Raw genomic sequence first — 17,833 nt, forward strand, 5'->3', positions numbered from 1 at the left:
CCCTCAGGTCGGAAGGTGTCCAATATGCTACTGGGGATGAGCAGACGGCTAGTACGAGTAGCGCCAGAATGAATGAAGCGGCTGGGCCAAAGCCGAAAGGACGCTCAGTTGTGGAAGTAACTGGTGGCGAAAAGACAGTCCGATGCTGTAAAGATTTTTATTCCATAGGAACCTGGAACGTCAGATCCATGAATCAAGGCAAGCTGGACGTGGTTAAACAAGAAATGAGAAGACTGAACATCGACATTTTAGGAATCAGTGAACTAAAATGGACAGGAATGGGTGAATTTAATTCAGATGACCATCAGGTATACTACTGTGGACAAGAATCTCGCAGAAGAAATGGAGTAGCCTTCATAATCAATAAGAGAGTAGGAAAAGCAGTCTTGGGATACAATCCCCAAAATGACAGAATGATCTCAGTTCGAATCCAAGGCAAACCATTCAACATCACAGTGATCCAGGTCTACGCCCCAACCACTGCTGCTGAAGAGGATGAAGTTGATCAGTTCTATGAAGCCCTACAACACCTTCTAGAAGCAACGCCCAAAAATGATGTGCTTATCATCATGGGGGATTGGAATGCTAAAGTAGGAAGCCAAAAGATAACCGGGATAACAGGCAAGTTTGGCCTTGGAGTACAAAATGAAGCAGGGCACAGGCTGGTAGAATTTTGTCAAGAGAATACAATGGTCATAGCAAACACTCTTTTCCAGCAACCCAAGAGACGACTCTACACATGGACATCACCAGACGGTCAACACAGAAATCAGATTGACTATGTGCTCTGCAGCCAAAGATGGAAAAGTTCTATCCAGTCAATAAAAACAAGACCAGGAGCTGATTGTGGTTCAGATCATGAGCTTCTTGTTGCAAAATTTAGGCTAAAATTGAAGAAAGTAGGGAAAAGCACTAGGCCACTCAGGTATGAACTAAATCATATCCCCGACGAATACACAGTGGAGGTGACAAATAGATTTAAGGAATTAGATCTGATAGACAGAGTGCCTGAAGAACTATGGACGGAGGTTCGCAACATTGTACAACAGGTAGCAACTAAAACCATCCCAAAGAAAAAGAAATGCAAGAAATCAAAATGGCTGTCTGAGGAAGCTTTACAAATAGCTAAGGAGAGAAGGGAAGTGAAAGGCAAGGGAGAAAGAGAAAGATACACCCAATTGAATGCAGAATTCCAGAGAAAAGCTAGAAGAGATAAGAATGCCTTCTTAAATGAACAGTGCAAACAAATAGAAGAAAACAATAGAATGGGGAGGACCAGAGATCTTTTCAAGAAAATTGGAGATTTGAAGAGAACGTTTCATGCAAAGGTGGGTATGATAAGGGACCAAAATGGTAGGGACCTCACAGAAGCAGAAGAGATTAAACAAAGGTGGCAAAATTATACAGAAGAACTATACAAGAGCGAGCTTAACATCCCTGATGACCACAATGGGGTAGTTACTGACCTGGAGCCAGACATCCTGGAATGTGAAGTCAAATGGGCCTTAGGAAGTATGAGCAACAATAAAGCTAGTGGTAGTGACAGCATTCCAGTTGAACTATTCAAAATCTTAAAGGACGATGCAGTAAAAGTGCTACACTCAATATGCCAGCAAATTTGGAAAACTCAACAATGGCCACAGGATTGGAAAAGGTCAGTTTACATTCCAATCCCAAAGAAGGGCAATGCCAAAGAATGTTCAAACTACCGCACCATTGCACTAATTTCTCATGCTAGCAAAGTTATGCTCAAAATCCTACAAGCTAGGCTCCAGCAATATGTGGACCGAGAACTTCCAGAAGTACAGGCAGGATTTCGAAGAGGCAGAGGAACTAGAGATCAAATTGCCAACATACGCTGGATCATGGAGAAAGCTAGGGAGTACCAGAAGAACGTCTACTTCTGCTTCATTGACTATGCTAAAGCCTTTGATTGTGTGGAGCACAACAAATTGTGGCAAGTTCTTAAAGAGATGGGAATACCAGAGCATCTTATTTGTCTCTTGAGAAATTTATATGCAGGTCAAGAAGCAACAGTGAGAACTGAACATGGAATCACTGACTGGTTCAAAATTGAGAAAGGAGTTCGGCAAGGCTGTATACTGTCGCCTTGCCTATTTAACTTGTATGCAGAGCACATCATGAGAAATGCGGGATTAGAGGAGTCACAAATTGGGATCAAGATTGCAGGGAGAAATATCAACAACCTCAGATATGCAGATGATACCACTCTAATGGCAGAAAGTGAAGAGGAACTAAAGAGCCTGTTGATGCGGGTGAAGGAGGAGAGTGCAAAAGTTGGCTTGAAACTCAACATCAAGAAAACAAAGATCATGGCATCCGGCCCTCTCAATTCCTGGCAAATAGAAGGGGAAGAAATGGAGATAGTGACAGATTTTATTTTCCTGGGCTCCAAGATCACTGCAGATGGGGACTGCAGCAAAGAAATTAAAAGACGCTTGCTCCTGGGGAGGAAAGCTATGGCAAATCTAGACAGCATCCTAAAAAGCAGAGACATCACCCTGCCAACAAAAGTGCGTTTAGTCAAGGCTATGGTCTTCCCAGTTGCAATGTATGGCTGCGAAAGTTGGACCATAAGGAAGGCCGAGCGTCAAAGAATTGAGGCTTTTGAACTCTGGTGCTGGAGAAGACTCTTGCGAGTCCCTTGGACTGCAAGGCGAACAAACCGGTCAGTCCTAGAGGAGATCAGCCCTGACTGCTCTTTAAAAGGCCAGATCCTGAAGATGAAACTCAAATATTTTGGCCACCTCATGAGAAGGAAGGACTCCCTGGAGAAGAGCCTAATGCTGGGAGCGATCGAGGGCAAAAGAAGAAGGGGACGACAGAGAATGAGGTGGCTGGATGGAGTCACTGAAGCAGTAGGTGCAAACTTAAATGGACTCCGGGGAATGGTAGAGGACAGGAAGGCCTGGAGGATCATTGTCCATGGGGTCGCGATGGGTCGGACACGACTTCGCACATAACAACAACAAATGAGGCTGTGGGTCATGTCACTGACCATTTGTAATGTGTTATGATTCCTTTTTCCTGTCAGTTTGTAGTTTTGTATTAACTCTAGTGACCATTGCTGTTCTATAACTCTTAAAGCAGGTATTTCAGTTTCCTATTCAATGGCATGTTAATTGCTTCCCTGCATTGTTTTATTATTCTAGACCTATATCAATTAGCTGAAGCAAATAACGCTTTGGTTCACTGAAAAGTTCCTCTTGGGACCCCCTCCTACACTTTCCTGTATTGTGTTGTTTAAATCATGCTAATAGGATAATGAAATAAACATTTTCTTTTTAAAAACCTTACTGTTAATGTCAGTGCCTGAAGGGCTTTAAATAGGTACTCTCAAAATTACCATGAAAGCATATGCATTTTGTTCCAATGGAAACATCTATTTAGAATTAGCCATGCAACTATGTCGTGAAAGTTGCCCATGGTTGACATCAGAGATGTGGAGATGTATGAAAATACCTGAGTGTATAGAAACATCAGAATGTGGCAAAATGTGCAATGTGCCCAGTTGTCCTTTAAATCTCTTGATCTATTTGAGTGTAATAATTAAAGGGGGCATTTGAGATATGTAGCCCAAAGTTTCAAACTTGTCATATCAGTTTTAAGACAGTTTCCCCCCCCCCCCTTTGCTGGGGTTTCTTCCTTGTACCTGGGGCACCTTCTTTGAGGGACCATGATTCAGACCCCATAAACCCAATCCTCACCAAACTAGGAGGGCTGGTAGAGAAGAGTCAGCCAGTGATCCCTTGTGATTTTGGCATAAGGGGACCACTCTGCATCACGAACATCATGTGCCAGAGCAGTTCATTTAGCCCTTAAAAGTTCATGACAGTTCATGGTTTGCAAACTGGGAACATCACAAACTGAACCAGACCACATTTTCCCAGTTTGTGCCCATTCCTGTCCTTGTGTGCTTCCAAGCGCTACTCAGATACAGTCCCACAGTGTATGCAGTAATATTCATGTCAGGTGTATAAACAAGGAATCTAAACTATTTTCATTTAACTAACCAACAATATTGACTAGCATTTAGAGTCATTAGTACTATGTGGGGATAATAACTGCCTCAGGTAATTTCAGAGTCCAGGGAGGCGAGTCGAAAAGTACAAAAGTTGTTTATATACCCTGCTTTTCTCTGCCCTAAAGAGTCTCAAAATGGCTCATACTCACCTTCCTTTTGTCTCCTGATTTCAGTCACCTTGTAAGGTGAGTGGGACTGAGAGAGTTCCAAGACAATTGTGACTGGTTCAAGATCACCCAGGAAGCTTAATGTGGAGAAATGGGGAATCAAATGGATTAGAGTCCATTGCTCTTAATCACTTTGTGACATAGCTCTTGGTCCTTTGGCCTTCAAAATGTCCCCTTTAACTTGACCATGTAGGCTACCTTGACCATGTAGGCTACAACCACTGCTGTTTCAACTTTTCGTTTCTGTCCTACTTCTGTTAATTTAGAAAGGTGTAATTCTACTTAATGTTGCGCTGCCATTCTTTCCATATAGCCACTTTTTGTGGATGTTTACTGTATAACTAGTACTCCAAAGTACTCAGGTTTATCAAAATGCTATAGCAAGGTTCACAAGGCAAAAAATGGCTCAAACTTGGTGTTTGGTTAAGGTGACTTTCTTGAACATGTACTGGACTTTTGTCTGGTTCAGTTTGACTGTTTGGGCCATTTGAACATAACAGCTGAGTGGCACAGGTCCATAGCTGACCTGTTAGGTTTCAATGGCTATGAGCCATTAAACATGCCAGGTTTAAACATGGGAGAAGGAAGCTAAACATATGGGTTAAATAGGTGCCAGCCATTTAACCCTTCCTGGTGATACTGCTCTTTCTACTGCCAGCAGCAAGCTGCCATTGGAAGGTAGAGTTAACCATATTTACCAGTTTAGTGAGAGCCAGTTTGGTGTGGTGGTTAGGAGTGCGGACTTCTAATCTGGCATGCCGGGTTCGATTCTGCACTCCCCCACATGCAACCAGCTGGGTGACCTTGGGCTCGCCACGGCACTGATAAAACTGTTCTGACCGGGCAGTGATATCAGCGCTCTCTCAGCCTCACCCACCCCACAGGGTGTCTGTTGTGGGGAGAGGAATGGGAAGGCGACTGTAAGCCGCTTTGAGCCTCCTTCGGGTAGGGAAAAGCGGCATATAAGAACCAACTCTTCTTCTTCTTCTTCTTCTTCTAGTTCTTGGTCTTTTGCGTGGTTCTATTCAGTGCCCACCCAAACCAAACTGGATTGTTTAGGTTCTTTCCCATTCCTTATAGCTAGAATATTAAAGAGTTAGATTTCATGGTTCTATTCCACTAATGGTGACAACTGCATTGGGGGAAGGAACCAAGATAAGCTGAACACATCCTTGGGATTCAGTTATGGGCATAAAACAACTTTAGGCAAGCTGGTTTTAACTGGAGACTTAGTTGAGCTTGCAGGTAAGGTTGTTAACAAAATAATTTCTAGCAGAGTTCAGAGGTAGCAGTAGAATAAGCTAGATTTCTATCCAGAAGCACTTTAGAGACCAATTTATGAGAGTCAGGGCTCTAAATGAGGTAGCTTTGACCCTGAGAGTTTATTCCTCCAAAGTTTGTTGGCCCTAATTGTGGTGTTGGGGTCAAATTTAGCTAATTTTCAAGAAGTTTTATAATTTTGCTTTCTTTTTAGTGCCAGACAGACCCCTGGAAGGTATTTAAAATACCTTAGTTGTCTCAGTGCTGCCTTCATCTTAACAGACAAAAGGAAATTAAATTTATTACCACAATATAGATTTATCATAGATTTGGAGCGCTGTTTCAATAGGACTGTTCTCAGTAAAGGTGATATAATGGCCTTGAAACCAGGCATCATAGACTGAAGGAAAGTAAAATCTGTAAAAGACAACAGTTAAAGGTAAAGGTATCCCCTGCAAGCACTGGGTCATGTCTGACCCTTGGGGTAACGCTCTCTAGCATTTTCATGGCAGACTCAATACGGGGTGATTTGCAAGTGCCTTCCCCAGTCATTACTGTTTACCCCCCCAGCAAACTGGGTACTCATTTTATCGACCTCTGAAGGATGGAAGGCTGAGTCAGCCTTGAGCCAGCTGCTGGGATTGAACTCCCAGCCTCATGAGCTTTCAGATTGCGTGTCTGCTGCCTTATCACTCTGCGCCACAAGAGGCTCTATAAAAAAAGACAACAGTGAAAATTACAATTGTTCTAGCTTGTGGAGCTGTTTCTTCTTGATAGCTCTGAAGAGTGGCTTAAAAGTCAGTGGCAATTTTTATCTTTTTAATTAAAATTAATCACTTTAAAATGTTTCTGAGACAGTTTTGACAACTGGTTAATTTTAACAGGTTGAGAAATTATCTTTAGAGCACCTTATTATAGTATATATAGCACTGCAAGTGACAACAAAGTCTAAATAGTGGGAGATATTTTTAATTGTTGATTGAGTCACTAAATGAATGATCACACACTTCTCGGACTAGAAGTTGAAGAGCATGCTTGGTTGTCATAAAATAAATAGCAGCCCTGTATCTCTTCCTCTTCTTAACTATTAAAAAAGTGTCAGTTACTTTGCAAGTTCAATTAGCCTGCAGGAGATCATTAATGCAAAGGCAGAGAAAACTTGCAATGCAGTGATTATTACAATGCATGCCTTGGCATGGTAAGCATTGTAGGAGTAGGAGGGGAAATACAAGTCTGCTGCTTTTGACTGCAGTCACATGTATTCATTAATGTCTAGTTCTGATGTTAAGAATTGGATAGCATGGGTACAGGAAATGGCATCACTATACAGAATGGTGCTTGGCATACAATAAAAGCTGGAATTCCTCTTTGATTTGATTTTTTTTAATCTAAAGTTACCTTTGTGTGCATTTGTCCTGGGCCTTTCTGCCTACAACTTGTAGGTTTCAGGCAACATGGATGCCAATCATGACTACCTGATACTTCTAGCAGTATACACAGTGATCATTTGATGAATGAAGAATGCCTTCAATTTAAAGCCTCTTTCTTCTTCATACTATCTTATCCATAAGCTGATGTGTGCTAGTACTTCTGTATCTCTCTTTCCCAAGTGGGAGGTTCTGTACGCTGTAACAAAGGAAGTGATCTATTTTGAACCAGGTTTAATTCCAATTAGGATCATGTTTGTAGGAAAGAAACAACCTCAGCGTGCCCAGGTGCCTGCAATCTGTTGTCAGGGCAGTTGTTTGTTTCTCAGACTTCCCAAACTAAGAAGTCTTCAGTTGATCTCCTTGCTTGAGGAGAGGAGGAAGGGAGTGTGCAAGCGCAGCAGTGAGCTGAGTTCTCTGAGAGATCTGAATGCAATTTGAGTTGTATCCCCCCTCCCTGCTGCCAGTGTGTTACTACTGTTATTCACACAGAAGTCTTTTAACTTCCAGAAAACTGATGCTAGTGTTTGTGGGATGAGAGTCATGTTCTGCAGTGAGAAGGCACAAGTTGCCTACTTTTGTCTGCCTTGCTTATGGTGGTCAGTAGAGCAAGGAGTGCTTCCACTTGAGTCCTTCTCATTGCCATCCTTGACCAATATGGCTCTTGTCCACGAGAGTTCTACAATCTCCAGCATCAGTTTCTTTCTTTTTGCAGGGCTCTAAAAAGGCTATTGGGGGATAGAGAGCATGGTGGGGGTCTATGCTGTGTAGTCTACTGTGAACTAATAAAGGGTTGATTAAAAGGTGGGATACAATTTCAAAATGCATTAAATGTTAAAAACTTGTGGCCAGAAATACATTCTAAAAAAATAATGAAATCGTTTGGTTTTCTTTTTTTTCTAGAGACGAAATGGAGAAGATATTCCAGTGGCTCAAACTAAAAACATAAATCACAGACGATTTGCTGCTACTTTTAAGCTTCGGGAAGTGACAAAAACAGATCAGGATCTATATCGTTGCGTTACTCAGTCTGAGAGAGGATCTGGAGTTTCTAACTTCGCTCAGCTTATTGTTCGAGGTAACATTACAAGATTTTTTTTCATACCTAAAACCACATGTTCTTGTGATACATAACTATACCTTCAGCATATTTCACTAATCCCTTACGATGAAATTATACAGAAGGAGGAGCAATCCACCATGCAAGGAGAGAAATCCTTATAAAAATGACTGATTTTTTACAAAAGTTGACTCTCTAAATGTGTTTGCTTTTTCATTTCCCTTTAAATCATTATGGATGAAAGCCTTACCAGAATGTCAATTTACTTTTAAAATCAGTTATTAATTTCTACATTTTTACATTTTCATTTCAAATTTCCTTTGTTACTATGAAAAAAAGGTTTCGGGGGGGATCAGATTTCGATAAATTATTTTAAGCTATCTGATAGTCCAGCTCTCTTGGAGAATGTTTGTGAGACCTGGAAGACCTCATTGTGCTTGCCCAGCAGTATGTGCTGTTCTATTCTCAATTAAGTAGAAGGGATTAAAGAGTTCTGTAATTTGTACAAGAGTTATACGGTAGCCTGCTTATTTCTATACTGTTCCCCCCCCCAACTTTATTGGTGATGGATGTACATGTGTGTGGGTATCATCAACTGAATATAATAATAAGTCAAGTCACAACTGATTTATGGCATCTCCAGGACCATGAAGTTTTCAAGGCAAGATATGAGCAGAGATGGTTTGGTTTGCTGTATCCTTTCTCGGCATAAGCCACAGATTTCCAAGTACTAAGCATGGCTGAGTCTGCTTAGCTCTGCCAAGATAGTGCTAAGAGAAATAATGCCCTACTAATAAAGAGCTTCTTGTGGCGCAGAGTGGTAAGGCAGCCGCCTGAAAGCTTTGCCCATGAGGTTGGGAGTTCGATCCCAGCAGCCGGCTCAAGGTTGACTCAGCCTTCCATCCTTCCGAGGTCGGTAAAATGAGTACCCAGCTTGCTGCTGGGGGGTAAACGGTCATGACTGGGGAAGGCACTGGCAAACCACCCCGTATTGAGTCTGCCATGAAAACGCTAGAGGGCGTCACCCCAAGGGTCAGACATGACTCAGTGCTTGCACAGGGGATACCTTTACCTTTACCTTTAATCTTAAATATGCAAGACTGAAATACTAGATTGAGATGAATGTTTAATCCTTGCAGCTATGGTGCCATGAATCATGGTTGCTGTCAATTCTTGTACTTGTTTTCTGGATTGAAATTGTATGCATGTGGAGGGTGATAATCTCTGGCAGTAGATGCTTTTCAGTGGTATCTGCCCCCCCCCACCCGGATTCTGTTAACCACTGTGCTGAATTTCTATCTAGTACTTTGGATATCAGTTTAAAGCTTGTGCACATAGAGTTCACTACTCCTTGTTCTATTTGAAAAGCAATATGTGATACTAATGTTTCCTTGTTTGTCTGGATAACCACCAAATAAATCTCGTTAGTTGAAAAGGTACCCTGGGGGATGAGCTACCCTGGTGTTAAAACTGTGCTGAAAATTAACTATAGTGACAGGTCCTATGTCTCAGTGGCACTTTAAAGCTGACATGCTGCTACATAGATACAAAAGATAGTAATTTTAAAGGAAATTTTTGGGCCACTGATATGAATTGCCTTTAATAAGAGCTGGCATAGTATCGCCCATTGTCAAAGATGACCCAGGGGTAAGAGTTTATTAGTGCATTTCCTCCTAAACCAAAAGTGACAGGGCATGCTTAAGGTCTTTTTGTTGCTGTTTGGAACAAATGAAAATTTCAGTGTGGAGTGCTCATGCTGAAGAGTATTGATCTGTGTGTTCCTACAGCCGCAGGAAGATTAAAAAAAAGATATGGTGAAACACAATTTACTTTGTCATATCTTGAGTATTTCTTCCATATCATTTTGAGTAATGAGGCTATCTTCAGCTTGTAGGAGACAAATTTTGACAACACTGGTTATTATTGAATGAGAGATGAATAACAGCAGCTGTTGCTGAAAAGTATTACAACCAGGGATATTTGATTGCCTGTATAAGGCACACAGTTAACAGTTATAATTGGTTGTTCTCCCTGAGGATGGAGAAAAGAAAGCCTAGAATTTTTTAAATAAAAATATTGCACTGTTCAAATAGGCTTCCCATTGTTACATATTTCTTTGTGACTTGAATTAGAAGTTTTAGATAACATCCTGATTGCAGTTAGCTAATGTCTATATTTTAATCTGAAGTAAGGTTTCCCAGTGTTATTTTTACAGACCCTAGAGGAGATTATTTTCCTTTTTTACCATCACAAGATGGAAGATTCTGTACAGCATTCATACTTACGTTTACCAAAGAAGTTGTGTCTCAGTAAAGCAGTACAAAAAATCTTTGGCTTGAGTTGAGCAGTACTGATTTAAATTGGTTTCCATGGTGCAATTATCACTCCTAGGTATTTGTGTAAATAGTGCCTGACCTCATCCTTGATTCCTGAACAATGTGACTAGCATTGTGTAAATTGAGACAAAATAAAAAATCTGACTGCAAAAGCCCTTGGATATTCCTTAAGTTTTTGAGATGTACTACATTTTTTGCCAAATTACACAAATGTTATGTAATATTGAAATATTATTTTAAAAAATAACAAGAAAAGAAATCACCATCAGTCCAATGCATTTTATCCCACGCTTCCACCATGGAGTTCAGAGCAGAATACATGATTATTTCATATTTTTATCCTCAAAACAATCCTGTCAGATAAACTAGGCTGAAAATACACATGATAAGTAATGGCTTCATGGCAGAGTGGGAATTTTAACCTGGGCTTCCTAGTTCAACACGCTAACTCTGAATCCTATTTTGCAGTGAAATCAATAGTAGTTTTGTTGGGTAAGTGTGGAAATTGTAAAGATGGAATGGAGCAAGTAATGTTTATTTTACTACGTCTGCACTCGTGCGTAGTAGTATGAAATCTCAGATCAGGTACAGAGTTACACTGTGCACTCTTATCAAGTTTATGAAAGGGAAGAAGATTCTGAATGTGTTTTCTGTACTTTCAATGCAGTCTGTATCTTGGGCTGGATCCAGAGTAAATTTCCCAATTTTAATGAAATTGTCCTGCCTCTGTCACCCATTGTAGCCCACCAATGCTGCTCCTGGGAGATGGAGAACCTGAGAAATGTCATGAGGGGATCTTCAGCAAGAAGTGGGAATTGATAGGTGTTTCTAGTTTCTGGATCCAACCCCATCTTTTCCCCTTTAGTAAAGTATTTGGAAATTAAATTAAAACAGTGAGTGTTTTAAAAGCAGAATTTGTTGTGCTGAATAAAACTTAGGGCAGTTTAGCACAGTATTCTGCTGTGCAACATAGTCTAGCAGAGTGTAGCAAGATTCACAAGAAGTGAAAGTGGTAACCTTACCTTTCACCATCTTTACTGCTCTCCTTGGAGAAGAGGTAAGATTAAAATGTACTTGATAGATAGATAGCTTAATTCCTCGCAACTGGGAGCCAGAGACTGAATTATCTCTGAAAGCAATAGTTATACTTCAGGAGATCATTGCAGCTAGACACTTGTCATCTCCTAACTTTTATCTAGATGCGCATTTATGGTAGTAGGTTTGTACATGCCCTGCTGTTCTGTGAAAACATTTTCTCAGAATTGGAGGTTTGGAAAGCAACTGCAGGGCAGTGACTGTAAAGAAATCCTTGCAAAAAGTTCCTTCATTCTTTATCATACCTCATGCATATGTGTACACACATGCACACATACACAAGAGCAACAAAAGAGATATAGTATTATGGGGGAGGGGAACCCAGAACACAAACTTTCTATTATTGGAGGAGAAGATCCTGGAATGGGTTACTTCCCTTGTTTCCTGGGACTTTATAAACAAACCTTTATAAAGCCTCTAAGACAGGGCAACCCTTCCCAGTTTTGGTCCTACCTTCACCAAGAGAGCAGGATCTGCCAGTACTTCACCCAGAGTCACTGGCTGTCATGAACCTAGGATTCTGTTGCATAGGTGAGACCCATCTTTTCACTAAGTTCAACATGACTCCAAAGAATAGAAAAGAAACTAAAGTCTTTATTGAAGATAACCACAATGCATGGCAGAAATCTCAAAGAACACTGCAGGAAACATAACTGACAGAGACAAAGAACTGTGAACAATCCAGCCTTATATAGGGTTGAAACTACAGGTGGGAATTGGATTCACAGTGGAGTGGCCTTTGATCTTTTAGGTGCGAACTCTGGAAACACTTAGTCTATTTCCTGGGGTGCTAAGAGACTTCCAGCTGGCCATTTGTCTTTTCCCTGTGAACCAAGGACACTGGTTGATAATACTGAGTTCCCAGTTGGGGGGGGGGCAGGGGGAGCAATGGCCAGTGTGCCATCCAGTTGTAAACCCAAAGATGCAGAAACCTAAGGAATGCAGGGGGAGGGGCAAATGAGGGAAACACAACCATTGTGCTGACCCATGAAACCAAGTCTCCCTGGCCTCTTGGGAGACAGACCATAATGTGACACTGGTCACCAGCTCTGCTGCTTTTAGCTAACTTAATAGCAGTGTTGCTAGAAAGGGGTGCATGTCCAAAGGCATTGTCTCACAGTTCAGTCTGCCTCCAGACACTCAGGGAGCCTTGAGAGCATGGCAGCTTACACGAAAGACTTCAGAGTTGCAGTTTCTCTTTTATAGAAGAACCAGCTATTGCAGACAGATGGCTTCCTACCCCACTTTCTTGGACTCTTTCCCTCCCTTTCTGGGATTGTAGGCTTCTGGCTATCACTGACAGCCTCACCCAGGCAGTGGATATGGAGACTTAGAACAGTTTGTGCCAAGGCTGCAGGTCATCCTCAATTTCATGAGATTCATAGCCACCAAATTCAAACACTGGCAGACTGCTGTTTTTGTGACATACCCAGCTGTGGAGTTGTGGTGGCACATGCTGAGCAAGATGGGGCCAGCCTCATGCAGCTCTTCCTGCAGCTCTTTGCAAAAGATCAAGATGGAATGTTCCACCATGACCCAGGAATAGCTGGCATGCTTCTGCTAGCCAGATTCAGACTGCACATCCATGTCAGGTGCAGGTGCAGAATGTTTGTTTGTTTGTTTATTTATTTATTATATTTATATACCGCCTTCCCCGAGGGCTCAGGGCGGTTTACAGAAAACAGGAAAAGATACAATTAACATATGGTAACAGGTAACAGTAACAGTAATGACATTATAACAATAATAACTTGTTAACATCTTAACAAGATCTTAACAAGATCATAACATGTTGAGGCTGAGGCAAACAATGTGTGAACAGGGCCTTTGATCTGGTACTGGGAACTGGCTTTCTCCTGGAGCCACAGACACAGAACTCTTTCTGAAATTTTGCCAGCCTAGTATACTGGTTAGAGAGTCCATGTTGGGATCAAATCTCCACCTTGCTAGTCACACATTTTCATCCCATAACCTACTGCATAGTGTTGCAGTGAGGATAAAATGGAGCAGAGGAAAGTGATGTCAGCTGCTTTTGATCCCCTTTGGAGTAAAAGGCAGGATATAAATGAATAAATCAGTAGTTCATTGCAGAGGAACAGACAGGGCTTCAGTGAATTCAGTCTTTAACATGGGCAAAGGTGTGCCATGGTAGGAACCAGGATTACTGTATTTAAGAGATTTTCACCCCACATCCATATTCGTCTATCTTCTCACTCACTCACTCACTCACTCACTCACTCACTTACTCACTCACTCTGTGAGTGCCATCATTAGATTGTGGCATTTAAAAAAAACATTGTCTATCTAACCAGACATAAGTCTAGGAAACTCTGCTGATTTCTTACTATTGGTTCATTCTGACATTGCCTTTCCTTCGTTTTGGTGAAACAGTGGCAAAGGCTCAAGACTTGAGTCTCCATAATATCAGCACAACTGTAATGTTAGAATAGCCACATTTTACATGATATAAGACACTTATAGGACTTCCTATGCTGGTCTGAAGGTGTTGTCTTTCAGATTTGCATCCGTTTTGACAACCCAGACATTACTTTTTGTTATGTCCCTCAGACTTTATTATGAGAAAACTAATGCTGAAAGCTGTCTGGGAAGATGAAAGTTACCTCAGTAAAACATATTAGATTTAATGAGACAACAAAACTATCAAGAAGTTTTCTCCTAGTTCTTCAGTATTAACCATCATGTGATGGTTAACAACAACAACAAAAAGTGTTGTAGGACTGTGTTAGAGTTTAATGTGTGAGTACAGGAGGCTAGTGTGTTCATAGAGTTATTAAAGTAGTGCTGTTGTCAAGGCAACCTTCATTGTGCCAACAGCTCTTTGATATTTCACACCCCAGGCCTACATTTCTGTTCTTTCTGGACTTGGACTGGGATGTCTCCATATACAGAATTGAGCATTTATTTTTAAAATGGTGATAGAAATTTGTATTCTTTAAGGACTTTCCTATAAAGTTCAGCTTGGAGATTAGTTTACAGTATAGATTGATAAAATTGTGTTCAGAAGTATTGGTGTAGATTGTTACAAGAAGCATTTCTAGTTAGAAACAACCACTTCCATGGCTGCCAGTCTGCACCAGTTGAAAGGCATATTGTCTGGAAATTATGTATGGATGCTTGATAATTAAAATAGCCAGGCCTATGCACAAAAACCTTACAGTGAGGGTCCAGGATTGTACACTTCTGAGTGCTAGGGAAAACAGCTGTGCTCCTTACTGAACCTGGCAGATGGCTCCTCACCATTTGTACCATTTCCCTCTCAGCTTAGCCAAAGCTGAGGTCTACTAGGGTTCCACTTGGCATGCTCAAAAGACCACACAATTTGACCCAGCACTCTTCAACTCTCCTCTCTACTGAAGATCTTCCCACTCAGAACTGGCTAGAAGGGGAGTGAAGGAAGCTGCATGAGTGGTTTTGGAGATATTTGCAGGAGCTGTGCTTATCCAGCTGTTCAAGGTGATATAATACTAAATGGACTCAAGTTCTGAGGATAATTTTCCTTCTGTTTTTGCATAAGCAATACAGCAAGGCTGCATGTAAAAAATACATTCTGGAATGTATCTCTAAAACTGTTCAGATTTGATGCAAATTATATTTAAAAAGCTATCAGTTCAATTGTAATCTGACAATTGATCAAGAATGTGTATCCATTCTTTTAATTTTTACTCAGGTTGTAAGCATCTTCCAAGAAATCAACATATTTTTATGACTACACTGAAACAATGCTAAATCCAAAGTCTGTCTCTTTTATTCTATGCAATTTTTGCTCAATTAAAAAGCCTCTCGTTTTCCATTGTTGTGTTTGTTTAAATAATAATAAAATGTTAGGGTTTTTGTGCTTTGTATTTGATTGTGTCAACATCAAGAAAACAAAGATCATGGCATCTGGCCCTCTCAATTCCTGGCAAATAGATGGGGAAGAAATGGAGATAGTGACAGATTTTATTTTCCTGGGCTCCAAGATCACTGCAGTTGGGGACTGCAGCAAAGAAATTAAAAGACGCTTGCTCCTGGGGAGGAAAGCTATGGCAAATCTAGACAGCATCCTAAAAAGCAGAGACATGACCCTGCCAACAAAAGTGCGTTTAGTCAAGGCTATGGTATTCCCAGTTGCAATGTATGGCTGTGAAAGTTGGACCATAAGGAAGGCTGAGCATCAAAGAATTGAGGCTTTTGAACTCTGGTGCTGGAGAAGACTCTTGCGAGTCCCTTGGACTGCAAGGCGAACAAACCGGTCAGTCCTAGAGGAGATCAGCTCTGACTGCTCTTTAGAAGGCCAGATCCTGAAGATGAAACTCAAATACTTTGGCCACCTCATGAGAAGGAAGGACTCCCTGGAGAAGAGCCTAATGCTGGGAGCGATCGAGGGCAAAAGAAGAAGGGGACGACAGAGAATGAGGTGGCTGGATGGAGTCACTGAAGCAGTAGGTGCAAACTTAAATGGACTCCCGGGAATGGTAAAGGACAGGAAGGCCTGGAGGATCATTGTCCATGGGGTCGCGATGGGTCGGACACGACTTCGCACATAACAACAACAATTTGATTGTGATTTTACAAATTTGTTGTAAGCCACCCGAAGATCACTGAAGAGGCCTAAAAGTCAAAATAATAATATTATGGGGTTCACACTATTTCTTTAAAGTCAAAATAATAATAGTATTTTTAAAAATAGGAATGCTTGAAAAAATGGATAAAACCCAGTCTGTCCGAGCTAGTTCATTATGGAAGATTTCATAGTATTTATTGAAACAGTTCTTATCTGCTATTTACTGAAGGGCAGAAAAGATTTGTATTAAGCTAGATTGTTAAGAAGTGATCTGTTGGCTGAATTGGCTGGATGATGCACAGTAAGGATGAAAAGGGAGGCAGTTTGGAATTCAAGTTAGATGTCAGGAAATGCAAGTTGACAGTGGAGTCATATATTAAAGAGAATTTGAATTGAAAACAGAATCCCAACTTGCCACTGGGGGCATTTTGATCATTTTGATTTATTAAACTTTTATAGCAGCATTCGGGTGAAGCTGAATTACAATACTTAATCTGAGCTAGTTTATGGTCGTCTGAATCTTTGAAACAGGGATTGTTTGAATTATGATAAATCTGGGATTAATAAGAAGTTACTTTCGCCCCATGCACAAGATATGCATACATCCATTCTTGGCTATTTAAGCATCCAGTAGTGACAAACTGGATCGCTTACATCAGAAGAATCTTAATAATATTCTATGTTTGGTAACTTGTATATGGTACCTATGCGTGCCTCACTATAATTATATATGTTTTAATCATATCATAGAAGGAAAAGCAGTTCCCCCTCCCAGTAACAATATCTGAATTCTGTATAGCAATGATATTTTTGATGGGCTTTCTAATCCCTGAGCATGGCAATAAAAAGAAATCAATTACTATTAGAGTGGCACTCTGGGTTAGAGGCATTATGGGGTTCACACTTGGTTTTGCAGCAGGGAGATGATACTTAGCTGCAAATCAGGCGTGATGCAAAAGATGGATGAGACAGAGTTCAAGGAGCAGTAATGTGAGGGTCCAGCACTATCATTCCAAGCTGTCTCAGCAACATGATGGATGGTTTAGTGGTAAGAAGCAATAATACTTGACGATGAAAGATTCATCTGCAGATCCTGAGCTGTTTATGCGCAATCTACCTGCGGCACAATGATTCCTGGTTTGTTATGAGGATCTAAATTACTCTACTTAAGCAAGCAAACCAGGTTGTTCAATTAGGAACCCAAGGTTTTTTGGCAGCTGCTAATGAAGAAGGTAGCGTATCAAACATTCCCGCTCGTTGTAAATGCAATTACCTCATATTTATGCATAATACTTGTTGATGGGATCTTGTAAGCTTATGCTAATATGGTAGGTAATTTGTTGCCTCTAGAAATCTCTCTCTGTGCCTTCTGGTCATTATCATGAAACATGATAAATGATCTCACCCGTGAGGTGTAAATGAAAATGAAAAGCATAATTGGATGCTATATGTTTAAAATGTACCTGGAATAGTTTTTGCAATTATAATTAATTTTCCCTAGTTTTAGAATAAGTTGCTTTGCTATGTATCAGTGACCTTTAATCATTTTGTCTCCTGTATTGTTTGAGAATAATTTTAAAGCAATGGCACAAGGCTCACACAGAATAGTTCACCAAAGTCCTTCTCAAACAACTTCAAATATTTGATTATTTAATAATTCACAAGAGATGGCTAATCATGAATTTCCAAGCATAGGTGACTTTTAAAACATGCAAAATGAGCTCTTTGGTGGAGTCATGTAATTATTACGCTTCAGTTACACTGTGCTACAAGATGCTGGAGGGTTCTGTATACACAAGCACCAAACTACCTGTGTCATCTAGAGATGCATGTGAGCACTCTGACAATTAAATAACAGAGGAAATGTTCACTGTGGCTC

At 40.7% G+C, this 17,833-nt stretch overlaps 1 protein-coding gene across 21 annotated transcripts in view; it reads left to right on the forward strand.

The window, feature by feature from the left end:
* PTPRK (protein tyrosine phosphatase receptor type K) overlaps positions 1 to 17,833 on the forward strand; it is a 533,907-nt gene that overhangs the window by 279,530 nt on the left and 236,544 nt on the right. For all 21 annotated transcript variants that reach the window (XM_077353420.1, XM_077353429.1, XM_077353439.1 and 18 more), the window contains one exon: positions 7,803 to 7,977. In XM_077353420.1, the coding sequence (XP_077209535.1) occupies positions 7,803 to 7,977 (175 nt within the window). The remainder of the gene's footprint in view (positions 1 to 7,802; positions 7,978 to 17,833) is intronic.

This window comes from Paroedura picta, chromosome 1, assembly GCF_049243985.1.
Source record: "Paroedura picta isolate Pp20150507F chromosome 1, Ppicta_v3.0, whole genome shotgun sequence".
In the NCBI taxonomy this organism is placed as follows: domain Eukaryota; kingdom Metazoa; phylum Chordata; class Lepidosauria; order Squamata; family Gekkonidae; genus Paroedura; species Paroedura picta.